General features: G+C 40.2%; 1 protein-coding gene across 1 annotated transcript in view; it reads right to left on the bottom strand.

Moving 5' to 3' along the window:
* The window catches only part of adgrv1 (adhesion G protein-coupled receptor V1), a 116,123-nt gene extending 90,544 nt beyond the window's left edge, over window positions 1-25,579 (bottom strand). Inside the window, exons 1-36 of the mRNA XM_085294076.1 lie at window positions 25,394-25,579; window positions 24,529-24,678; window positions 22,126-22,221; window positions 21,525-21,629; window positions 21,108-21,221; window positions 20,673-20,903; window positions 20,188-20,525; window positions 19,221-19,491; window positions 17,816-18,142; window positions 17,164-17,340; window positions 16,773-16,996; window positions 15,507-15,633; window positions 14,693-14,878; window positions 14,330-14,510; window positions 13,834-13,997; window positions 13,625-13,748; window positions 13,267-13,527; window positions 11,920-12,046; window positions 11,509-11,732; window positions 10,604-11,332; window positions 7,511-7,884; window positions 6,621-6,791; window positions 5,638-5,818; window positions 5,217-5,410; window positions 4,985-5,114; window positions 4,621-4,701; window positions 3,970-4,109; window positions 3,519-3,884; window positions 3,107-3,350; window positions 2,805-3,020; window positions 2,495-2,710; window positions 2,132-2,376; window positions 1,834-2,015; window positions 1,236-1,731; window positions 789-1,095; window positions 413-622 (exon numbers count right to left, since the gene is read on the bottom strand). Of these exons, the coding sequence (XP_085150202.1) occupies window positions 413-622; window positions 789-1,095; window positions 1,236-1,731; window positions 1,834-2,015; window positions 2,132-2,376; window positions 2,495-2,710; window positions 2,805-3,020; window positions 3,107-3,350; window positions 3,519-3,884; window positions 3,970-4,109; window positions 4,621-4,701; window positions 4,985-5,114; window positions 5,217-5,410; window positions 5,638-5,818; window positions 6,621-6,791; window positions 7,511-7,884; window positions 10,604-11,332; window positions 11,509-11,732; window positions 11,920-12,046; window positions 13,267-13,527; window positions 13,625-13,748; window positions 13,834-13,997; window positions 14,330-14,510; window positions 14,693-14,878; window positions 15,507-15,633; window positions 16,773-16,996; window positions 17,164-17,340; window positions 17,816-18,142; window positions 19,221-19,491; window positions 20,188-20,525; window positions 20,673-20,903; window positions 21,108-21,221; window positions 21,525-21,629; window positions 22,126-22,221; window positions 24,529-24,678; window positions 25,394-25,579 (8,095 nt within the window). The remainder of the gene's footprint in view (window positions 1-412; window positions 623-788; window positions 1,096-1,235; window positions 1,732-1,833; window positions 2,016-2,131; window positions 2,377-2,494; window positions 2,711-2,804; window positions 3,021-3,106; window positions 3,351-3,518; window positions 3,885-3,969; window positions 4,110-4,620; window positions 4,702-4,984; window positions 5,115-5,216; window positions 5,411-5,637; window positions 5,819-6,620; window positions 6,792-7,510; window positions 7,885-10,603; window positions 11,333-11,508; window positions 11,733-11,919; window positions 12,047-13,266; window positions 13,528-13,624; window positions 13,749-13,833; window positions 13,998-14,329; window positions 14,511-14,692; window positions 14,879-15,506; window positions 15,634-16,772; window positions 16,997-17,163; window positions 17,341-17,815; window positions 18,143-19,220; window positions 19,492-20,187; window positions 20,526-20,672; window positions 20,904-21,107; window positions 21,222-21,524; window positions 21,630-22,125; window positions 22,222-24,528; window positions 24,679-25,393) is intronic.
* Between the last annotated feature and the right edge of the window lie 875 nt (window positions 25,580-26,454).

The raw sequence follows: 26,454 nt of genomic DNA, 5'->3' as shown, positions 1-26,454 counted from the left end.
AACATAATGTCTCTAACGTTTGCAATCAAGTGTAACCTGAGTATAACCTTTTTTTAAAATTATATGCCCTTATTTCCAATGTTTAGTAAATTCAATGCAAGCCACAAATGAGAAACTTTAAATTTCAAATCAGTCTGAAACATGCATTTATCTTATAGATGTATTTCTTGTAGTTTTTGAACATGGTTAGATTTATGGACTTCTGAATTGAATATTATTATACTTGTTTTAGTTGTATGGAAATCTCAGTTGATCACGTTTCTAAGTCAATATATAAACAGAAAACCGGCAGCATGCTGTGTATTCTCTGATTCCTAAATAAATATAAATAATAATATGAGGCGGACATGGTACACACACCATAAAGAAAATATTGAAGCACATTTGCAAATTACAAAACACAGCCATCCACCTTCTCTGGCGATGATAGAGCGGGAGCCTGAATGGAATCCTACTATCCCAGCCACGTTGTCATTGGCCAGTATCACAATGGTTACAGTGTCAGAGCTGGGCAGGATTCGACTTCCTCCAGCCGTATTTACAAGTCCAATCATTAGGCTCTCATTGTCCTCGGGTACAGCATCATCTCTGATTACGATCTCTACTGTCTTCTTTAAAGAACCTGCAGACAGACAGGAAAAAAGACAAGCCACATAGCCTAAGTGTTAGATGTTCTTCTAATCCACCAGATTATTAGGTCTGATAAGGACCTGACACTGGACCACTGGATACCCACTTAATAGAAAGCTGTCCTAAAACTATTACTCATTGTTGAGTAATGCACATACCATCAAAGACCAGAGTTCCTCCAGTCCCCGTAAAGTCGGCATCTGGTGAAGCCTCTCCTCCAACAAAGCTCCATTCTACAGTGACTGTACCCAGATTCCCTCCTCTCCTCTCTATAACCAGAGGCACAACCACAGGCTCCTCTCGAACTTCTAGATAGAGCCCCTGATTAGTGGTGTTGGGACTGAGGCTGTAGATCAAAAATACCCCAAATGCATCTCCATTCACCCCTATAGTGACTACTGCTTTGTCCGGTTGACCAACTGAGGGCAAGTTCTTCTGTGGTACGGTCAAATTTATTAGCTCGACCTTCAGACAACACATGATAAAGAGGTTTAATTTTTACAGTTTCCCATAAAACTCTAATGACAGCAAATACAGAATTTATTCCAAAGAAGTTAAACCATCATTAATGTAGAATAAACATACAGCATATGATTGATTTTTACCTTTAATATCTGAATGGAGAAGCTCTCATCCATTTCAGGGAAAGAATCAGTCAAAATCAGGACTGTGAGGTTTGCAACCACTGATCCATCATCCATGAAGGCTCTTTGAGCCGTCACAGGGGTGTAATCACTTCCTGCCACAGCCTGGGAACTGAACAAGACAGCAGCTGCAGTCATGTTTTTTACATAAGTCATAACTTGGGACTGAGAGGTCAATTGGTCAGCCCCTGATGGCACCCAAGTGCAAGATGGGGTCCCACTTGATGACAGAGAGAAGGCCTGGCATGCACGCTCTCTCAGACAAGCAGCAGCACATGCAGCCAGGAGGTCTCTCTGACCGGTGAGGTTAAATGTCTTAAGGAGTGCAGCAGCTGGAACGCCTGGTTTTGGAACGTTGTAGTACATAGACAGATTCTGGCCTTTATCCTGAGCCATGCCAACAATGTCAATTTCAGAGGTGCTGTACATGATCTCCAAGCGACCAAAGTGACCATCCCTGTAATAAAGACAACGGTGATTACAACAGAACGACAGCAGAGAGGAATAGCTTATTCAATGTGAATGTAGTGACACAGAAATCATAAAATAAAAAAAATACCTCCTACGAACAGTGATATTGGCTCTATAAACTCCCTCAAGTGGCTCCTGGACGCGGTACGTAGAGTGTTCAAAGTACACTGTTCCATACGGGTTATCATTGGCAGGCACGATTATATTAACAGATGTATCAGCTCCCAAGTTTCCTCCATTACTAGCATCAATTAGCTCTACCTTAATTGTCTAGAAAAAACAGAAAGAAAGTGACAAAGATAACAAATAATAAGTAATAAAAAATACTTCTAATAATGTATCATTTGAGATAATTCACAATGACATTTCCACCCACAGCTTCTTACCTCAGTAATTTCAGGTACATTGTCAGCTAGAATCTCCACACTGAGTGTCTTCATGGTGTCTCCAGGAGCAAACGTTACCTCTCCTGATGTGGGCCTAATGTCCCCTACTGCCAGTTTACCATTGACAGTGGCCTGCCATTTAACTGTCACTGTGCCAATAGTGCCAGCATTACGCACAATAGGTAATGTGACAACAGTAGAGTCAGTGTCTGGCTCCTCTATTGTAACTGGAATAGCCTTGAAGACTAGATAGATTTTAAAAGAAAAAGGGGGGGGGGGGGGGGGGGGGGGAGAAGTTGGTAAACAATGACAAACTGTGAATAGAAAGAAAGGTTAAAATGATCCTGTATATGGGCTACTAACCAAAAGCACCAAAAGGGTCATCGGATGGCAGTATGGTGATGATGGCACGTGTAACCTCTCCCAGAAGAGCTCCTCCTGTCGTCTGGTTGATGAGCTCAATGAGGAAAGTCTCCTCCAACTCAGGGATCACATCATTAATAACATAGATTGGTACTGATTTACTGGACTCCCCTTCTAGGAGGACAACATCAGTTGAGGCTACGCTGTAGTCTTCACCTACAAAGTTAAACATGTTGAAAACACAATGACAAGCCTTGTTGCTCACACGCATACTGTAGAGAGAAAGAGTCACCTCTACAGTCATACTTACTGACTCTAGCGGTCAAAGGCACTGCTCTGAACTTTACAGATACATCAGCAAAAATGCCCCCAACACGGGTGACGTTGATTATGGGCCCAACGTAGTGTTCAGCCACACTGACAGCAGATGCTGACAGCTGGAGGATTCCAAAAGCATCATCACTGGCCTCCACTATCACCTGAGCTACAATATTACTCCTGGCACCCAGAGAAGGGGAATTGGAAACTGAAAGAATCATATCATATCATATCATATCATATCATATCATATCATATCATATGTTAAGTATTTTTTCCATGTCTTCATCTTACCAAGCCTCCCCTGTTCTCCTCTGATGAGATGAGCACTGATTAACTTCACAAACACCGACTCATCCCTTTCTGGATCTTCATCATCCAAAACTCCGAGGGTGATGTTTGCTTCACTCTGATTGGCCAAGAATACAACAGAATCGAGCAGAGGAATAAAATCCCGCCCCTCAGTGGCTCGGCCAACCCCAGGGGTCCTGTAGGGTTCTGGGTCTTTCTCATTTAGTGTCCCATATGTGACTCGCACCTAGATGAAATAAAAACGGAAAACAATATATAATTTGATACATGATACCACAAGTTGAAATCTGTCAATCCAAGCTATTTATATATTTAAAAGTCAAAAAAACAGAAGCTTAACTGGATTTATTTTCTATGGTTTCTATTAAGTTTCTAAATCTTCTGCAGATCACACCTGACCCATCAGGCCTCTCTGTCGCTGGATGGCGAGGGAGACAGTTGAGTCAGCTTCAGGAAGTCGAACCGACTTTGATGCATTAGCGAATACAAAAACACCATATGGATCATCGCTGGCGAGCACAGTCAGATTAGCAGATGTCCTGACACCCAGACGACCATGTGACACTTTAACCAAGGACACAGTGAAGCTCTTGTCCAACTCGGGCATCTCATCCTCGACCACAGTGACGATGATGTTCTGTGAAGTCTGGCCTACACCAAAGGTGATGTTTCCAAACCTGCTAAGAAGCTCCCCCTCAGAACTGGGATCAGCTTCCCAGTACACAGTTACATTGGAAAGGTCACCAAAGGACCTATCCACCTGGGAAAGAAAAAATGAGAACAAAGAACATAAGATAAACAATCACTGGGAAGGTCCTAATTTTTCAATAGTGTTGTACACTGACCTTCAGAAGCACAGAACTATGCCCATCCTCTGGCTCTGTCCCATTAACAGACAGCGACTCAGGACTAAACTGAAACACTCCATGGGCATCATCAGATGCTGCAATGGTGACTGCAATGCGAGATGCAACTCCCAAGCTGGCTGCACAGAAAATATCAAATGTATTTTACTAACAATTAATTCATTCTGGTTGCATTTTAGGAGTTTGATCCTAAAGCGAATGAAATGAAAAAAGTATCAATCAAGCAGTTAAAGCAGACCAATGATAATACAAGTCTCCTTACCAGTTAATAAAGTAATATTAATATTACTAGTATCCCAAAGAGCATCAGATTAAAATACAAGCTCTATACATTATGTGGAGATTACTTCACAGTATGTGGTAGTGGTATGTAACAGCTCACATTAACTACTTTAATTTTCTTGCTCCATGAAAGGGTGTTTGCTTTTCCCACATAAATCTCCCTGAGCTCCTTCTCACAGAGGCTCACAGCTTAATGTAAATACCACACACATTATAGCAAACATGTATATGCACACACACACACACGCTTGCAAATGTATGAGTGTGTATATGCATCGCAGACCATTGTGGGGAAGAAGGAGCACAGACTAGAAGCAGTTTGAAGGGGAAAAGGAGGGGGCTACTTACCATGGTGGCGATAGGACGGAAGGAGCAATTGATAGTCACTCTCCCCACTACCACTCCCTTCACTATGCAGAAAATGATCCACTGATGGATCAAACATGAGGATCAGGGAAGTGTCACATCAGAAGAGTAAAGATTGAAGGGCGAATGGGAAGGAGCGTAGGTTGGCAGCCACATGTGAAGGTATTGGGAAACACACAGGAGGGGACCACACATAGAATACAGAAAAACAGCAGCGCAGAATACAGGGTCAGTTCAGTTCTAAATAAAAAAGGTAAAGACAGCTAAGAAAGATGTGCAATAAAGAGCTACTTAAGATAAAAACTGAGAAAAAAAACATGCTGATCATACAGCTAAGAATTCCCACCTCCTCCATCTGCATTGTAGAGCTCCACTCTAAATATCTTTTCCAGTTCAGGGACAGGATTATCTATGATGGTGACATTTATGAACTTTAACCTTTCCCCTGGAAGAAAGTCCAACATGCCCTCTGAGTCCTGCCAGGAGCATATGGAAAAATAGGAAACCAGTGAGCAGCCAAAACATATTTTCCCTTCACCTATTTGCTTGTTCATCAATACATCATCAGTGAAACCAACCTCATAGTCTTCAGGGCTGGATGCTGTGAAGGGGGTTGTTCTATATCCCACCATGATCCTACCCAAAATGCCTTGAGCTCTGGCCACCAGCAAACTAATCTCTCCATCTTCTTCGTTTACAGTGATGTGAGCAGGTTCCAACGCTGGAGAGATCAAACCCTCTCCTGGAGGAGTGGGCTGAAACTGCAGCAGCCCTGCATAAGGATGTTCATGTGTTTAGTGACAGCAGTAAGGAGGATGTAATAAGAAGGAGGCAAAAGGTATGATGAAAGTAGTAAGACACAGACAAGAAGAGGGAAAATTGTACTGATATTTTAGCTCCCTAATAAACCACTTGCAGCAAAATAAACATACTTGTGCTTATACACTAAGCAACACTGAGAGAAAAATAGTGTTGTTTTTGGGGAATGGTAGTAAATACCATAGGGATGGTCACTAGCTGTGACAGTGATGGTGTTAACAGAGCTATTGGGGTCAATGCTTGCTCCACTTGTGGGGGTCGAGCCTGGCTTCCCATCACCGGACTCTGCAGACACCAGCATAACCTGAAAGGACTCTGCAAGCTCTGGGAGGTTATCATCCAACACCAGCAGGTTCAGTACCTAACAGAAAGATGAACAAAAGCTAAATTTGACAGAAGTCATGTTGTTTAGACCCAGTGGCACCTTTGTCCACCTTTCCTCTCCAGCCCCATATGAGAAATTGATTATTACAAATTCAGGTTTGAAATTGGATTCTGCTCTAAAGTTCGACTCTCATTTGAACACACCGGTAAAATCCCGCATGTTTCCAGTTGAGACTGCTGTTAAAAAATCAACCCTCTTCTCTCCAAATGCAACCTTCAAATATTAATACATCATTTTATAACGTCATCTCAATTAAAGCAATGCACTTCTTATTGGAATTAGTAGGCCTCCATTGCTCGCTTCACCAGCTTCCAGTTCATTTACAAATTAATTTAAAATTCTTTTAATTGTTTTTAAGTCTCTTAATGGATGTATTCTTTTATGGTTTAACTTCCACAGCTCTTTTGCATTTCTTTTATGCTTGGTGTTATTGTACAGCACTGGTGGTACTGGTCAGTCCTGTTATTTTTTTAAAGTGCTTTATAAATTAAGTGGTATGATATGGTATTTTTAGATTGCATTGCACTTTTGAAAATAATCTATATTTATGCCACTTCCAAGTGGTCAGTTTCAGCAAACACCTGTTATTTTATCCAAAAATCTGCAACCAACCAACCAACCACTAGGCGGGGCTGGTTATCAATAAACACTACAGATGGGTGAATCTGAAAGACAGCAATCGGTAGCTGCTTTAACATTTGATTGTACGCAGTGAGTGACTACAGTCTTTGTCATCCTGCATAAATTCAGAAGGGCTTTCCCCAACTCTCGCACAAACCTGAGAAGGATCTCCAGGCGTGAAAAGCACAGCTCCGGTTGCATTAAGAAAATCTTGATTGGCCGGTGTGTCGCTGTCCAGTTGGGTTACAGTGTAGTTGACATAAACATGGTCCAGCAATCCCCGCATACGCTCAATCACACAAGATATAGTGGAGCCCTCTGCGGTGGTCTTTGGGGACAAAGAAATAAAAACATTAATGAATTCAGAACCAAAGGAGGACTTGATCAATACTAAATGCATCTTCGTCACTTATTACAATTTGTTAGATTCAAATGCGCTAGCCTTACTAACTACAGCCCAATATAATTCCAGCATACTAATAATGTGATTTAGAGTGCGATCATTTGATAGCCCACATGTTCCTTTGCCTTTAATTTTCTACCGGTAGGAGATACAGTAATGGAGACGCACTGGTTCTGATGGAATGCCATCAGCAGCTCTGCCACCTGTTATATTGATTGAAATGGGGAACAAGATCTCTCATTTCTAGCAAAGGAACTCCTGATCCTCTACTATAGGAATGCCCTCACCGACAGACCTGCTGTTGCCTCACCAGCTGTCACTCTACCTGATATGACCCAAGACGAGAGCCCACTCATCCAATCCAGCTACTAAGAGAAAGCATGCTCTCTCTGCAGCCGAGCATGAAGACTAATAAAAAATGCAGCAGGACAGGGGCTGACAATCAAATGGGTTTACATTACATCTGCTTCTATGCATATGTTTACTGTGTAGAGACAAGTGAGTGATGACATTAAGCACAATATTAATGACACTGTGGTCATGCAAACCACATAATTTATTTAGTAGTCTGATTTACTTTCTTGTTTAATTGCTTGAAAGACTTTCATGAAGCAGCTTGACTATTGATAACAACAGACACTTACATCAGGTATGCAGGACCCAGTGAATCCAAAAAGCCCATTGGCATTGTCACTCTTCAAGACTCGTAAAATTGCAGTGGGTCTGGGGAGGGGGAGGCGTGCTCCACCGCGCACTGCAACCAACTGTAGGTAGAATACCTCCTCTCCTTCCTCCTCAGTGTCATCTCTCGCCTCCACCACAAATGACTTCTGCCTCTCATCCTGCTGGTATTGTAGGTAACCAGAGATGGTACGCAGGTCTGCTTTAGGGGGCTGAGTGTGGAGCTCGTGGATATGGCTGCGGTTCAGCTTAGTGTGGTACAAGCGGATATCCTGGAGAAGGCCAGTGTAACGCTGTTTACCCTCAAGATCTGACCCAATGAACATTGAAGCAGGTCCTGGGGTAGAAAAAAATGACCCAAAAAACACTGAACAATATTTTTTAATGTTTAATGCATAATTAATTTGATGTCATAATGATGTGACATGATCATATACATTGAACAGGTTTGTGAAATTACTTCCCTTCATGATTTCTTTCTTTTTTTGCATCTTTGTCTCGTTTACATGTTTCGGAGCAGAACAGATTTTTTATATTAGACGAAGAAAACCAGGCTGAGTAATGAGTCTTTTACATTCCTGTAAAATATGGATTACCAGTGATTGTCCCATTTGTCTTTACAGAATTCTTTTAGGTCAGGCACATTGGAGGGTTTATGAGCGTGTTCATGCTAAAGCATCTCAATTGGGTTCAAGTTGAGACTTTTACTAGGCCACTACAAAACCTTCTTTTTGCTTTGTTTTTTTGGCTTTTTTATTTTTAGCCATTCAAAGACAGACTTGCAAGTGTGTTTCAGATTATCCAAATTATTGTCCTGCTGTATAACCTAATTGTAGTTTTTATGAAATGCTGTGATAGTTTTACACATATGTAACAGGACTCAAACCTCACAAAAGTTCAACTTTTGACTCACCAGTCTACAGAATATTTTCCCTGAAGTCTTGGATCACCAAGATGCTTTTTTGGAAAGTGCGAGGTGAGCATTTGCTTTCATTTTGTTCAGCAGCGGTTATGCCCTGGGACTCCTACATGGATGCCACTTTTGCCCATTTTTGATTGTTGAATCATGAACTCTTACCTTATCTGAGACAAGTGAGGCCTGCAGTTCTTTAGATGTTGTTCAGGGCTATTTTGTGACCGCTTGCTCAAAACTGTTCACTGGAATCCTAAAAAGTCTTAAAACTGGCTTTGTAACCCTTTTGAGACTTATAGAGATCAATGACTTTTCTGTTTCTCAGCTTTATTTATTTATTTTTTACTTTGTAGCATGATATGTGGCTAGTGAAATTGAACTCAGCCTTTGAAGTTAATTCATAATTTAATAAGAGGAGAGAGAATTACTATTTCACATTTGGCCAAATAGGAAGGATAGCTTTAATCCCTTTAGCAATTAAATCATCACTTAAAAGCTGCTCTGGTTATCTTTGTTTGTCTCTGTCTGATTTAAAATCTTGTTTGATGATACATATAAATGTGACAAATACAAAAACAAAAATCACCAGGAAGGGGGAAAATACACAGTACTGTAAATTCTAGTAATATTTCCTAGAATCTCTCATTTACAGTGTTTGTCATGCTGTCATATTGTTTGTCTGATTTACCAGTCACAGCCATAGCCACAGACTTTTTTTTTACTCCAGTGCAATTGTGTGTTATTTAACACAAACATATTTAACTTAAGACTTGGTGAGATCAAAGCAATTGAATACTAATTGCATCATTTTCACACTGATTATTGAGCCTCCTTTGCGGTGTTGTGTACCAGTAACGTAATAAGGGTCATTACTCCAGGGACCAGAAACAGAATCTTGATTAAGGTATACAAATGCCTAGGTCTAGCTCTTTCTCATTACTCATTTATACACTCACACCTCATGCGCCTATCACTTTGTGAACTTGCACAAAGTGAGACAAATGCAGGAAATCTGCTACAGTGACCAAGTACAAAGCCCTGACACGAAGCACTCCATGCATAGGTTGAGTTACCAGAAGAAAACAATGGCACAACATGACTGATGATTATGGATAAATCCACTGTGACTGGAGTAAGCCACAGAGGCGTCAGAATATTTCCCCTATGGGAGCTTTTGGTCAAATACCGGCTATTGTGCCCATTAATTAGAGAGAATAGGAAGAAAAGAAGATGCCAACCGATTCCCTTCAGCAGTAACAATGTGCAGCACTGCTGAGGGTAAGTGGTCACTCAAGCACTGGGAAGTCCCAGTACAGTACTCCTGAACAATGAGGAAGCAGCAGAGCATGTGAAGGTGCACATGCCTTTTATCTTTATGTAAGAACTTAAGACTCTGAACAATTTGAAAACTGTTTCCTACACAGTTTGGACCTTGGACAACATTTTGACACTGAAAACTAAAACTTTTTTACGACTCTTAAATGACAATTGAACAGTCTGTTACTTGTCCAGATTGGAAAGAGCCTTTCTCTTCAAGATTCAATTTGATTTCTTATTCCACACTTGTAAATATCAAAAGTTACTGACGCAAAGAAAAACAGATTATCTTTTTATCAATTGAATAGCTTTACTCTTAGCAGCAACAGGCATGGAAAAGGAGAGGAGTAAGGATGAAAAGATGCAGAAGGATGCAGAGGATGGTTATGGCATGCATGCAGTTCCTTCCACTGTTACACCTCACAAGACAACATTAGATGTGAGGATGATGAAAATATGTGGAGCAACAGGTGGTCCCAGTACTGTTTGCTAGTTTGTTACTCTAATATATAGTAATGCAGATACTAACTGCTGGTTTGCTTTGAAAAGCACAATGTCAAATCTTGTATTCTTTAAATCACCATCTGAAGAATATTAACTATGGTAGGCAATACAGTTGGGTATCCTGGTCTCACAATGCTAAACAACTTCTTACTGATTCACTGACTTTCATTTTGACACATGAATCAAATATTTTTTTGGTGAGTTAGAGCTTTTTGTAATTTACCTACAGTGATTGTATGAGCTATTTATAAAGAGTGATTTTACCTTTGCAAGAAATGTGTCAAAGAAATTGAAAATAAATGGAATGAACAATGAAGCTTACCGTCACTGATGCCCTCTCCTTTGATGCTTTTCAGTCCCCCAGGAATAGGTCTGCCATCCAAGAAGAATTCAATAATCCCATCATCAACTGTTATGATGACATGTAGCCATGTATCTGCAGAAAACTTTTCTGCAGAGGCCCGGGCCACTTGGGTACTGTTTGAACCTATTACTGTATAATATAGCATCACAGTGACATGAGACTCATTGGTGTGGACCTTCACTCCATAGTACAAGCTTCCATTTGTTCCTTTGGATGCTATGAAGCCGTCAGTATCTAGTCTGGGTAAAAGCCAAGCAGAAAAGGTGAAGTTGCTAATGGCTGCAGGCCCATCGTCAGGTGAGATGGTACCATAAGCTCCAGGAAGCCCGGAGAAAAACCAAGTGTCTGTGGCTGAGTGGTGTCTCCTTGCATGAGGCCTGAGCTCTACCTCATCTGGAAAGGAAGCTACCAGGAGCAGATCATCCATCCGAGGAAGGCCCCGTGGGAAGTGACCAGAAACAATTTCCCAGGACACCCTTACATCACCAAAAGTGCCCTGCTTACGGAGGATGGTGAAAGAAGTCACATCAGCCATATCATCTTCAGAGAGAACATCTTCAGCTACTTCTTGGTCCATGTTGTCCTCAGCAATGGCAAAGACACCAAATGGGTCATCATTGAACGGGATGAAAACAGAGGCATTTAGAGCACTCTTAGCCAGTCGTCCGCCCTCGCCGGGGTAACCGCCTTAGAGAAATAATGGCCAAGTGTCAGAGTTTTCCAAATGAAAATTAAATCTGCAGTTACTGATGATTCAAGAAAAATTAATTTCATCTCATTTTCTCTCTGCTTTGTGAAATTTCTTCTCATATCTGTCTTATGCGTCTTATATCAGTTTTATTTTATGCTTTTCTTTTACTCACCTGAGATATTTACCAGCCTGAGGATGTAGAACTCATTGAACTCTGGAAGTTTATCAGAGATGGCTTCCAGGACAATAGGCTTGGTCTTTTCCCCTGTAGTGAAGGTGACTGATCCACTTGTGTTTGTAAATTCCTGGTTTTCTTCCAGAGGAGTTAAAGAATCGTTGGCAAACAGCTGCCAGAATACTGTAATATTCCCAAAACGGCCTCTCGCACGTAGTACACTGAGGAAAAAAAAGAGAGAAAATATTTCAGTAACAGAACATAGGTAATTGTCTAAAATATCAACTCTAGCGTTTTGATAGTACTTGGAGATTATAAACTACTGTTTTTGACAGAATCATGAAATAAATACAAATAAAAAAACACAAGATATTTCAAGTGAAGTAATATTAACCAAATGTCACTCACTAAAAATGATTGGTTTTTCCCTCTTCAACTGGTTTTTCTACAGGTTCCAAGGAGAAAATCCCATTGGCATCATCATTGGCCTCAATCACCACAGTAGCTGTGGCTGCTCCATACACAACTGCATCACCTGTGGACACATGCACATTATTGACGCTGGAATCAGATAATTAAGGAAAGGCAGACACACAGAGTGCTGGCCATATTGTTACTGCCATGTTAAATTTCACGCAATAGGAGGAGACTGTCTCATTAACATAGCGCGCTATTACTATGGTAACCAAGCCTAGGAGGATAAGGTGGATGATTTGTGAATAAGCTAAATTCCAAACAAAGGATTCTCTCTGCAGATGACTTAAAGTGAATATCACCAAGAACTAAACCAGAACTATTGTATTTGAAAGTTTAAAAATATGGAAAAAGTGTAGCTATAGCAGCACCAGAAGTGCAATATCCTCTCACAAGCACATACTTCAAGTTGCCGGACAACGAGTACCCTGAAACAAGCATGCAAATCTGTTTGTGATTAAGCAGACAAGGTAAAGAGTGTGAAGACGCCAGTATGAGTTTAGCTTACTTCTAACATTGGGATTATTGACTTTTAGCACAATCCATGCCAGCACAGCCCTCCGATATAAAGAAGAGGCTAACCCTTTCTTGATTCTACTCCATGTCAATCAGTAAACAGAAAGACGCCAAAGGAATGTTTGCCTTTGTCTCTCAGACCGTCTGGAGTTTGGTTATTAAGTTCCTGTTTTGTCCCACTGGCCTACCGTTCCCATCCATGAAAAACAATATAGGCCCATGAGAGCCTTTAGTCTTATCACAGACACTGCTAAATACCTCTGCTGCATCTCTTAGTACGTACAGGATACAGACAGAAATAATAAACAGAGCAGAAGATGTTAATTTCAGATGAATTGCTTGATTCATTTGAGCCACATTGAAAGAAAGACAACTGACTTTGAGTAAAAATGCAGATATTTTTATTATCCGAAGTGTAAAAAAAGTGTGTTTCTTTATTGGTTCAGAGTTAATTGTATTTTAAGTTATAGATAGAATCGGTCACTGATCAATTTGCAACAGACTAATGACCTGTCCAGCGTGTACTGGAGAGGATGTACCTTCCTCTTGTCCAAAGGCAGGTAACCAAAAGAAAATACATGAAAAATATGGTTTACTCTTAACCAATAGCAAAAAAAACGTCTTTATTACAAGAGAATGACATTTACATTATAAAGAAATGCTATATAAGCATATATTACCTGCCATAAACACATATATCATTGTAATGCATATTGCTACATTTTTGTTCTCATCACTTTTTTAAGAAAACAAGCACATACGTACCAGTGGCATTGTAGAGAACGATGTAAAAAGGCTCATCGGTCTCCGGTATGTCGTCATCTTTTACAGCCACAGAGATGTTCTTCGTCCATTCGCCCACAGCATATACCAGCACTGTGTCATTACTTAGCAAGAAGAGGTCATCTGGCGATGCATCATTGTACTCTACTCGGTACATCACTGTGGCCACGAAGTCTGCCCGTCCTGCCCTCACAACTGTAAAGTTGGCCACACCGCCTTCTTGAAGCCGCACAGCGACGGGTTCTACGATGAAAGTGCGAAAATGAAGGAAAGGGAAGGATGTCAGAGAGGGAGGACAAGCTGGAAAACACGTGTATTATTATATAATTAAAATCTTTACCTGAGAAATAAATGGGGTCATCATTCTTATTAATCCATAAGTTGGAACTGACTATGTTTCCCAGTCTTGCTCCACCTGTCGCATTTAACAGCGTGATGGTGAAATTCTCCATTTCTTCTGGAATCTTAAAAAAAAAAAAAGAAATTTAAACAAAGAAAACTAACTGAGCTGTGGACGATGTGCTCTTTAAGGTTTAGTTTACATTTTACCTCATCAGGTACAGAGAAGAGAGTGAGATTTTTCAGGTACTCCCCCTCTTCGAAGGTGATGCTTCCTCGAACGGGGCGGACGTCTCCAGACAGTGCTGGCTCCAAGACCCACAAAACTGACACTTTGCCAAAGTGACCCCTGTTCCTCATCACGGGGTACAAAGCTGAAGGAGAAACGGGGCAAACAGACATGATCAATTTAGAAATTGAATGTTTTTTTTCTCATAGATAAACTACATTTGATTTTAGCTGTACACATGTTTATTTATAGCAAATACAGGTAATACAGGCCATTCACTAGAGGAACTACTTTAACATGTCCTCATGTTTTACACAAAAACACAGACAGCCTTTGTTTTCCTTAACAATCACATGAAAGTTGGACACTCTAATTTTCTGTGATTCACTCCTCTTAGATCCATTTTAAGTGTCAATGAGGTACCACTTGACCTGGAAAAGTATTACTATTATCTAAAGGACTGCTACTTCAAGTTACCCTGGTGCGTCTCGTCTCCTTTGCTCTCATTGATGGCCACTGTCAGTCCCGACTGGCTGAACTCAATGACTCCGTAGGGGTCATCGTTTTTCCGAACGGTGATGTTGACCTCCCGGTGGTTGCCAAGACGACTAGGTGGAGTGCTGTGGCTGCTAAGTACCACAGAAAAAGTCTCGTCCAGCTGTACCCATACACATAACAAAATAAACAAATACAGTAATCACACTGAAAAAGTTTTAAAACATTAACTTCATAGCTTATTAAATGTGAAAGTAGGAAGGATAATGCATTTGAATTACACTGCAGCACTGTGTAAAATGCAGAAAATAAATAAGTAAATATTAATATCTTGCCATTTCTTACCTCTGGCACCCCATCAGGCCGTGCCACCAGCGCCACCACCACCTCTCTCTCTCCGGGTTTAAACTCCAGAATGCCCGTAGCACCGTAGAATTCATTGTTGCCCGAGGGCATAACAGCATATCGTATCAGCTGTTTCAGAAGCTGTCCCTGGGCTCTGACCACATGCAGTTCAACCGCCTCACCCTCCTAGGTTAGAAGAGACAAGCTTCAGAGCAAAGAAGCTAAGAATATATTCAGTTGAACCTTTAAGTCAATTTTAACTCATTTTTCAAAAATACATTTTCACAGCAACCATTCTGAAATTATTATTATTATTACTGTTATTACTGTTATTATTATTATAAAGGTTGTATTCAGGTAGAGACCTTTACTTAATGAAATCAGCAACACCTGCATTTGACTACTATTTCATGGTAATAAAGCTGCTACAAAATATTAGCTATTTCTAACGTCACAATGCACAGAAAAAAGCTAAATTATGAAGGCAAAACTTGGACTCTACATGTGTAACACACATTAGGGAATTATTTCAAAGTCCTATCACTAAGTTACAGTAATTGTCAGTTATTGTGAGTCAGTCGTGGGTCAAAAAACACCTAAACTGACCAGTAAATTCTAAAAATTGTCAAGCGTAGCTATACCAATTTTGACTCAAAAAAGCAAAATAATAACAAACAGATTTGAAATTTATAAGCAGTAAGAGGTCTTTGACTGAATGTGCAACAGTTTGGGCCACATCCAAGGTCAAATACTACACATACTAATGGAAATAAACCCTATTTCTTTTTGGGGCAGCTTTAAAACTGTGGCTTACATTGATAACCCATGGACCTCTGGATAACGGGGAGAACTCAAAGACTCCCCCCGGATCGTCATTCTCCATGATGATAATCTCTCGGCTGGTGAAGCCGGCTTTCAGGATCTGATTTTCAACGTTACTCCTGAGACGTGCACACAGAAATGCATATATAAGCACATACACTATTATTATTATTATAACTAAACACAAAAGAACAAGAAAAAAAGACATGCCATTACATCCTCTTTAATGAGGAATTGTGGAGCTGCATTAACATGGAGCTGCTTTAGGGCAGGTATGTGTCAGTTTCATGCTGAGTATAGCTCTGAAATGTCTGCTTATTGTACTTTTGCTATGTTGTGTGTTTACGTAAAACGTGCAACAATAATAACAATGACTAAGTAGCTTAACTTAAACTTCTCAAAGCATTCCTTGTATTGTGTGATGCTCATTCATTATTGACTCTATATGCTGAAGCCCCGCTGTTTAGCCCACTTTTAATAACAATGTCAATCAACTGCCTGCCTGCCTCTTTATTGCTCAGCAGGGGAGTAAGTATATGTGTATGTGCTGGGAAAATTGAACCCAAGCAAGCATAACATAATGGGAATAACAAAGACACGACAGGATGAAGCACTCAAAACAGTCACAGTCAAGGCACTGCATGCATACAAACACTTGCATCTTTAAATGGTACATAATCAAGTCTGGTTAAATTAGTGCAAGAACATATAAAGAAGATTCTCAATTTTCTTCCAACAATCCTTTTCTTTTGGAATTACGTTTTTTCACACCATCACAAAATCCCCCACCGTGTCCCAGACCCCCTCATCCCCACATTGACCAAAGACCTCCAGAAAGCCTGAAGTAGGCCCTTCTGTGAAAAACAAAGACGTGATTCACGCCACACAAAAGCCCCAGGTTCACTCCACTCTCCACTTACCCAAAGTACACTATAAAGCGTGCAGTCTCCACCCTGCAGGGGACGAGTGGGAGGGAGAGAAAGCTGTCGTTCTCATCCAAATGTAGACTAACAGATTAACCCCCAATAAACATGCATCGCAAAACAAGCTAAGGAAGAACGGGAAGAATCAGGACCTAGTCAGCCCCTCCTTTCCTATTGGACTCAAGTGGTGCATAAGCTGACTTTAAACCATTACAGATAACCTCAAAAAGTGAATGTATTATAGTTATTGCATGCCAAGACTGATTTGATAATGACCAAAATAAACACTTAAAATAAATATAACGATGAATGTCAATTAACTTTAATGGCCCTACCTATCGAGAGTGAGTAGTAAGGTCTCGTTGACTTCTGGGATGTTGTCAGCCAGGATAGTGAAATTGATGGAGGCATCGCTCTGCCCAGAGACGAAGATGACAGAACCACCAAAAGGTTTCAGGTCATTAGCAGTAACATCCCCACGATTGGCTCCAGTTGGCTTAAGACTCCAGAACACTTCAGCCCGACCGTCCGTCCCATCACGCCGCAGAGGGAGGCTGACCTACGACAATTATCAGAATCAGCCTCTTACACTTAGACACAGTCTGTATAAATTATTCACACTCCGAACATTGTTGTTTCTTTTTTCACTGAATGTTTATGAAGCACTGAACTATGAAAGCGAACAAAGGCAAGCTTCACAAAACTGATAGTCTTTGTATATCTTACTGTGCTGGTATTGCTGTCCTCTGGTTCATAAACCACCACTGTGGTGTTGCTTGTAAAGCCAATTTCCCCATTTGCAATGTCAGGGGTGACAGTCAAGGTCAGGTTTAGCGATCCTCCAAACCTTGGGCTGTTTGACGGAATTGAGGGACTTATGTCGATCAGTTCCAGTGTATTCAACTACAAAAAATAGAACAGAAAAATAGAAGGCTAGATACATATTCATCAGACAGAAAACAACAAATTACACTCAAATACGACTGTATTGTCAGTTTGTAGGTTGCATTGAAAGACCTGTTGATGCTCCCCTCAGTCTATGTATATTTGTACACATATGTGTTTGTATTGAAGCTGAAAGTGTGTGAAGTAATTAAGCATCTACAGAATGTGAAGAAGGCTTTTCTAGTACTTTTTTGCCAGCTTTAAGGGTTAGGTGATGTTGTTAGTTTGGACAGCTGGGTAAATCCCATAGCAACATGCCAGATTTGAGTGCCAATGTAAAACCATTCACACATCCAAATGAGGCACTTAAACCTTGAATAGTACCAATTTGGCCAGAGGTACAGACAGAAACAGAAGGAATGCATTTGGTGATGTGAATGTGAAACGTCGCAGCTGAATTACAACTTAAATTACCTTGTTTCAGTGGTATTACCTGTATTAAGAAATGAGCTCCATTCTGCAGAAAGGCATCATTCCTGATCGGCAGTATGATGTGGACCATCCGCTGACGGGCAAAAACCACATTAATGGTCCCGCTAACATTCAGGACGTGGTCACGGGCCCGTGCTGGGTCTATGGGACCCGCAGGAATGTAGAGGGCACCGAAGGCCATAGACACGTTACCCAGTGTACCACCACTCCGCAGAAAATTCAGAGACAGGAAACGGCCCTCAGGTTGGCTCTGGATGTTCTGCTCTTTGGCTGGGTCAAACCGAAAAAGGCCGTAGACATCGTCACTGTCCTGAATGTAGAAAACCATCTGAGGAAATTGTGGGAGAAAAAGAATTGCAAAGAAGAAGGAGACATATGGAACATTTTGAATGATGAAGGAATGATGTCTTTTAGAAAACACAAATTGCCCCTCTATTCATAGTTTCACTGCTAACAAGGGTTGTACAGTCCCCGTATGGAGCGAGCTAACAGGTCTCAAATAATAGCAATGAAGCCTGGGTGTACCATCAATTACAGTGAAGGATTTTGTGGAGTATCCTGTTTTTATGTTACTAAGATTGTATCTTGATCATAAAAAAGAGAGGTGAGGAACAGAGAGAGTGAAGAAAATAAGCAAGACTGAGAGTAGTAAAACAGAGCCCTGAGCTAACTTTAGCAGGGGCATCCTCTTTAATTAAGTGTGCTAAGACTGTTAAGAGTAGTTTCCACGAGCATTAAACTGTGGTTCAGTCATGGAACCTATACTTGTCAGATGCACTGTTTGGCACGCTCACTGATTTAAAGCACAGTGTGATGTGCATATTTCCGTTTTTGGAATGTGATACAGGATCTGCAACTTCACTGACAGCAGTCATGAACTTTCTTTTATATTTGTTTGCTTATGCATCGAGAAAATTCTTCTGAGCAAACTTGTTCTGCACACATGGCAAACAGGCCCTATAGTCCCATCTAATGCCTTGAACATAAACAAGTCTTGGATCTGCCCACTGCTTTCACATGTAGCCAAGAGGCTTGGACAAAGATGGAAGCAATAAAAACTTGTCACCATTTCATCCGTGCTTAAAAAACCCCCCCACAGAAACACCCCACTCAGAGTGTGCCGCCTGTTTCGACTTTGTTTTGATTCAGCCACATTAAGGGAACACCCACAGAGCAAAGTTACACACTAAGGGGTCGACTTTTGCAGCATGTGCCAAGTTTGCCACTGTGCCTTACAGTAGGTCACACACATGCAAAACACATGCAACATGCGTTCCCTAACAAGTGCAGCTAATTTTTTCTTACATACCCCAACATAATCCTAATAAATAATAATATAAATAATCCATAATCCTAAAAAATTTAATTAATTCATTGATTTGAAAAAATACGTCTTTTAAACTCACCTCCATGGGTTCATCAACCTCAGCATTTCCAGTTACTGTACTAGGCAGCAATTTGAAAACGAAGGCCTCTGCTTCTTCAGGTTGATCATCAGCTACAATGTTTATTGGAATAATAGCAGTCTTGTCACCGGCAGCAAATCTTACTTGCCCCACCTCAGGCCTCAAATCATCTGACACTGGTGAACGATCACTGGAGTTTCTGCTGATGGACCAGTTGGCAGACACTTCACCATAGCTGCCTCCGATTCTTACAATAACGATGCCATCATATCTGGAGGAGTGATAATCTTGGATGTAAATGGTTGATTTTATTTTTACATTAGCGTTTAGATTTAGCTAGCATGTAACACAAGAGGAGTTAGATCACGGATGTCAAACATAAGGCCCGGGGACCAGAATCAGCACAATCTGCCCCACTGGATAGATTTGGAAATTCTAGAGGAGGGCATAGACGTTCAGACTTTTAAATGTATTTTAAAACATTTTACAGCTTTTCCTACTGATAAAGATCTACTTCATTGCCATTCATGCTACACAAGATTAACTAAGTGATTAATAAACAATTTAATAACAAAAAGGTGTTTTTTCAAAATTTACTATAGAAATTTATTTTGTTTTTCTACAATGGGACCAGAAAAACTGGATATTTTCTGTGAATTAACAGAAGCTACCAGATTTCTTTTCTGTAATTTTACACATGCATTTCTTAAAAAGATTTTCTTACAGCACTATTCATATATGTATCATGAAAAATCTAAGACATACTGCTGAAACCGCAGTTATTTTCTTATATTAAGCTATCTTAGGGATTAAATTCGTAGTTTAACTTCTTTACACTTCAATGGTCCAGCCCACTTTAGGTCAGAGTGGGCTGTTTTTGGCCCTCGATATAAGATGAGTTTGACATCCCTGATTTAGATTATACAACAAATTTTATAGTACCCATTTATAGAGAAAACAATGCTACCTCTGTGTCAGATCTTCATTGATGCTGATTGGCTGAACCAGTGCACTGCTGCTGATTGAGAGGACACCATGAGGTTTGTCATTGGGCTCGATGGTCACCTGCACAGAGTTAGGCGATACCAGCACAGCATCTCCTCTGATCGTGTCCTCCAGGAGGACCAGATGGAAGGACTCTGCAAGTTCTGGCACATTATCATCACTGATGTTGAACAGCAGGCTAGCTTTATAGACAAATGGAGGGAATGTAACTCTTCTGACTGGCTGTAGATCGAAGAAATCCACAGCTGGTGTGGCACTGCCCAGGCCTTCACCACTCACCACCATGTAATCTACAGAAACCTAAAGACAGTAGAGTCCAGATGTTTCATACAAATTAGACAAATGCTCTCTGTTTTCTCTACATATAAGTTGTTGATTGTGTGTATATGAGTGCTTTTGCAGTAAAAGACTATGTAAACATGAAAAACTAGGTTTAAAGAACACAACCTCAGTGTCAACAGAGCCAATGAGTGGTCCATCCTCAGTCAATCGACCTCTGGTCACATTGAGGGCAATGACTGCCGCAGACTCTGGTACTGCCATGACAGTGTGGGAGAACCGCAGAGGGCTGTCATTACGCAGGATTCTCAGCCGAACACTGCTGGCGTTGGGCTTGAGGAGAGCTCCCCCTGCTACACCAGTTAGTCTTACTGAAAACACTTCATCATCCTCTGGGACCTGGTACACAGAGAAAGCAAAACACATACCATTCAAAACTCTAAACATGTATGTAGCAAAAAAGATGAGGAAAAATGCTGTACACTTTATTTTACAGTTAAAAGAATTTCAAAACTTCAAACTTTTGCCAGTGCAGTAAAAAAATTTATAGAGACAGATTTTTAAGAAACTTAATTGGTCCAGTGTAATCAATCAGTTCAATACCTGGTCATCCCGAATAAGTACAGTGAAGTGCACTACAGCCTGGCCTACAGGAATAGTGATGTTTCCACTGTCGGGACTGAGATCCTCACTGGCAGGGTTGGGACCATCAGCGATCTATGAAGACAGGAAGGAGAATAACCCCAGTGATATTCCTACTTTGACAATCCATGAGCTCAAAATGAATGTGAATTTATCCTTACTATGAAACACAAAGCAGTTGCATTATTTATTAAACATAGATGTTGCTCATTGTATCTAAATAATCTAAACTCTTGAATCCACAAGTGTCTTTAAGGCAGTGGGATTAATTTATAAAAGCATCTAACAAGCTACATGCAACACTGATTTGTTAGACACTGTTAGTTCTTGAAACACAAAAGTCCCTTAGGTATGCTAATATTATTCACATGATCTCACCTCAAAATTTACAGTCACAGTACCGTATGTTCCCTTTTCTCTAATTAGAGTTAAAGGCACGTAACGGTTCCCTCCTCTGGGTTCATCAACTATGATCTCCTCAGTCTGAGATAAAAAGAAAGAAAACATCAAAACAGAACTTTAATCAGCTTACATTCTACTTCATTCATTGACAATTAGAACCATCCAAATTAAGAATAAATGGAAATGTAACATTTGCAGCAGCAAACAAAAACAGGTAATACATTTCATTTGAACTGAACCCCAATCTGGCAGTGGAAGCGAGCAAAATGCCTCTTTACACATGTAACAAGATAACCAAGAGAACATTTACATTTAATTTAAATTATTGTATTTAATTTTGAGATATCCATACTCTTTTTTTTCTGTATTATATATATATATATATATATATATTGTTTTATTTTATTTTTTTTAAGATACTTGTCGTTATTTTTATTAGCAAACAAGTAATTTATTAAGTCACTGTATTTAAAGTGCTTAAATCCTTTGGTTTCCAGTTTTTTTTTTTACGTTTTTTTAAGTTTGTAAATTGGTGAACCAGCAAAGACAGGATGAAGGTGGATGGAAAGTTTCTTACTGAGTTGAAGGCAATTATTCCAAAGGCGTTATCATTGGACAGTATGGTGATGGTTGCCTTTTTTGGTGTCCCCACTGTAACACCATTTGAGGAACTCTGAAAAGTCAGGAGAATAGAAATGTTTAGATAAAGCAAAGATTATAGCGTATTTATATTAACACTCCTTTATCTTCCCCCCCTACCAAAGGTAATCCTGATCCTCATGTGGACAGCCAGACCGACTGCCTTATCTACGGGCTACACTACATTCCTGTGTTCCCACCGAGAAGCACTGGTGAGAGGGCACAAAGACAGGAAGTACTGGTTTCAGACCAGTTGATTTGTCAGGTTAGCTCTCTGCAGGAAACCTTTTCAGGATTTGTACCCTTCTCTCTGATTCAGTGCTAGACCAGAAAGACTTAACATCCCAGCAGGCCTAAAATCACACCATGAGTTACCAGGGCTTACGCCTAAGTGTTTACTGATGATCTGCAAGGTTTTATTTTTTTCCAAGACAGGATTCAAAAGAAAACAACAACAACAACACACTTTTACATGGTGTTTCCAGGGTTTCCATTAGTGAGCTTAAATATGTTTTTACAAGACCCAACAGTTCTGACATCCACCAAAACTTCAAAATTCCCTTTACAACTTTCAAACATCTGGATATGCACTCACTGCAGGTATTTTGGAAAATGACCAACTATATTACATTCTTGTCATAGTATTATAAACAGAAACACACATTTCTCCACTAAAGCATGTGTTATATCTCTTTAAGTTTTCTCAGCCAAACAAAGTGCATTTGAAACTTCTTATCAAAACCACTACATGTTTCGGTCTCCACATGTAAAGGTGAGCGCAAGCCAAGGCAAAAAAATAAAATAAAAAAAACAATAAAAAAAACTACTTAAGCCTCTTGCATTCGTCTCTTGGGGCTTTTTTAGACTCTAACATTCTTTCTGATGCTGAGCCCTTGTAGCACGTCAGCTCACAGACAACAAATCCACACGCACTTATGTGGACACACTCATGTAAAGAAAAAAATCACTTTAGAAACTTTGAAAAACAACACTGTTGAAAGTATGGCGCTGTAAATCAACCATGCCAAGTCTTTTATGCCATGATCCGCTATGTGTTTCTGTAATTTTGTGCTGTGCTGCTAGGCTGCACCTGCTCTGATCTGCAACGACTCAACACTGTTTCTGTAAAAACAAATCTTTTCCTGTCATAGTCAACCAGCAATGTAACAGATTTTATACACTGAAGCGTGATAATAACTATGGCCCTGATTTTCCCTTTATTTTCTTGTGTTTAATCCATGACACCTTTTGTGGCGCATACTTGTACTCCAGACATAACTCCAGTAAGCTGACAGGCTTGTATTTGGCCAAAGCTTTGTCTCATTGTAGTGTAAATAGAAGGGCTAAAAGTGGTCGCCTCATTTGGTCTTTCACTCTAGTAGCAGGCTAAAAATTGAGTTTTGCTACCGAATGTTAACCAGAGGTCACAAAAGCGTCAAATCGAGAACGACTGATGTGAAGAAAGCCACTCTTGCTGACAGATGTTTAGAATTGTTGCTGTTCTCTTAATTTAGACTACAGTCTCACAATCTGGGGTGTTTCCCCTACAATTGCCTTAGGAGAGGGAGCCAAAAGGAAAAAAAACCCACATGGAATAAATGATCAATTAATGAATGAATGAATTAACTTATTTCAGCATATTTGTGTACACTCATTGCATTTCACAACAATGTAGGAATCTCTACTGTGCTTTGCTTCCATTGTTGCGTCTCTACCCTCAGCTTTACTGTGTGTGTGTGTGTGTGTGCGCGTGCGTGCGTGCATGCGTGTGTGTGTGTTAGTTTCACTCCCATACACAGAGAAAAGAAAAGGAAGGTAACTTTATGAGACAACTTGTTGTGTTAAACGGAATAAGAGTAACCCAACAATAATAAATCCATCTAAAATGAAAGGGTATAACAATTCTTTTAGGATTTGTCTTTTTTTTTTTTTTTTAAAGAAAGCTGAGCCGACAGGGAAAAGCGGGATAGTCACCCCCACAACCAGCCAAACGCAGGGGATTCAAATGACCTTTATCTCTAAGTGAGGGACAAGATGGGCAGACAACAAGACCAGCCAAAGCCAGCCCATCAAGGATACATGAAACCATGGAGATAGTCTCTAGGCTTAAGTCATCCAGAACTGTGATGGCAATTGGTTTGAAAAAGATTTGTAATATGTACCATTTAAGATCATTTTCACATCTTTCACAAAATCTGACACTGACGTAGCCGTGCTTTTTAGGCCATGTGTTCGCCTTATTTTTCATCTTAGATTAATTAAGTAGCACACTGAAGCGCAGTACTGAGGGACGAGAAGAAAGTGACACACACCAACTCGCAGAGAAGCAATGGGCTCTCACCTGTAACATGAGGTTGAACGTAAACGTCTCATCGGCTTCAGGCAAGTCGTCATCTTTCACGGCAATAAAGATGGTCTTACTGGACTCACTGGACAGCAGGAAGGCTGCAGCATTAATGGCTTCAAAGTCCCCGGTGTCAACTCCCTCTAGCTGAATGAAACATGACAACACATTTTAACTTCACTTTTTTTCAGTTTACCTATATTTTTATATTCATGTCAAAGTGTGCCACTAGCATACTCCAGGCCTGAACTTGCAGGCTCAGTTCAGAAAATTCATTTATACTTGGACTTGCTTGAGCAAGAGTTTCCTGAGCATCTATTTCTGTTAGTTGCTGGATGGAAGTCTGACATTAAACAGTATTTTAACCAGCAATGCAGCTCTTGGTATAAAAATTAATGTAACAAGAAATATGGTAAAGATATCAAGAATCACAAAACAAAACCCTAAAACTACTCTTCATCGCACCGCCAGTTCGTATTTCCAGACACCAACTGTGAGCAGCTGACACTGGGCTACATGTAGACGATGTAAAGCCAAAATCCATTCATTTCCAACTGAGTTTCTGCTGACACAGTGGGACTTTTATATCATCAACGTTGTTTGTTATAGACAAAACAGTTACTGATTCTGAAGTTCACCTGATGTGAAGGTCAACTTTCCCAGAATAAGGACACTTATATGTTTAACTGTACAGACAGAACAGGCTAAATGATTCAACAGGCTGCAGAATTGTTCAGTAATTTTCACTCACTGCTGTGAACTGTTGTGAATTTCTATATTATTTGTAAGTTCACAGCACCAACAGTTGCTAACCTATGCACATATTAGAAACATATCACTAGATGATAGCTTCATATCCTACCAGAACCAAAGCTGTCACATTGACTGGGTCTCCCACTCTCTCTATGACCAGGCGGACCACAGCTGCGCTGCTCTCGTTGACAACAAAGTCAGTCTGCCCCAGGAACCGCAGCGTGGCCGACTCTGATGTAGTGCCAGGGATGGACAGAGCCAGAATCAACCCAGCTAGCAGGAAGGCAGGGAGCATTCCTGCCAGCACATGGAAGAAAATATTGAGAAAAATGCAGCAAATCAGATAAAATATGTGCAGTGAAAGAAATAAGAGTTTTACATGTAAAGAAGTTAATAATAATAATAATAATATAATACTTAATAACACACAAACATACTTCAGATTTAGTACATAATGCTGATATGTTCTCTACAGGACCAATTCTGAATAAACAATCATCACATCAAAATTTGTCATTACTGAGAAAGTGATTCACATATCGGGGAAACAATTATTTAGAATACACAAGTTTATTTAGATCAAAAATCCTTATTCATATACAAAAACAACTCTAAAAACAAATACAGAGTTTACAAAAATAAACCTATTTTTTACATTAAACATTACTGATGTTAAAATGTAAACATACACACATTACAACTGTTATGTGCTATAGGCAATACTGAATAGCCAGATGTTCAGAAGGCCTGCTGCCTTTTATAATGTGGAGCCTGGCAGGCTTTTTGGTCATTGTGGTCTGAATGATTCACAACAGTATCCCATAAGTCCAATGCCTGTTGTCCTCATGTTGTCATAACTGCTAAAGCAGTTGCATTTGAGTTTACAGTTCTTCACCACATGAATCAAAAGTCATGCCCTGCAATCCGTGCAATTCTGCATTACCACCTCTGTCTTTTCTCCCTCTCTCTAATTATTTTGCGACTCCCCTGCTTCCTCCAGCAATCCTCACATCTTAGTTTGTGTCCTCCACACCCCTCTGCTCTCCACTTCTCTCATCTTGTCATCTTTTCTCATCTCTCTTCTCTGTCACCCCCTGCTTAGCTCTCACACGCAGAATAATCCAGAAGCTGGATGGAGCTGCTGAGACAGTTGTCATGGTTCACAAAACA

This window comes from Mchenga conophoros, linkage group LG12 (assembly GCF_057382185.1).
Source record: "Mchenga conophoros isolate Kocher_MC1m ecotype Shallow Benthic linkage group LG12, M_conophoros_male_GT1.1, whole genome shotgun sequence".
Classification (NCBI taxonomy): domain Eukaryota; kingdom Metazoa; phylum Chordata; class Actinopteri; order Cichliformes; family Cichlidae; genus Mchenga; species Mchenga conophoros.
The sequence above is the reverse complement of the archived record's forward strand: the minus strand, read 5'-3'. Positions and strand labels throughout refer to the sequence as shown.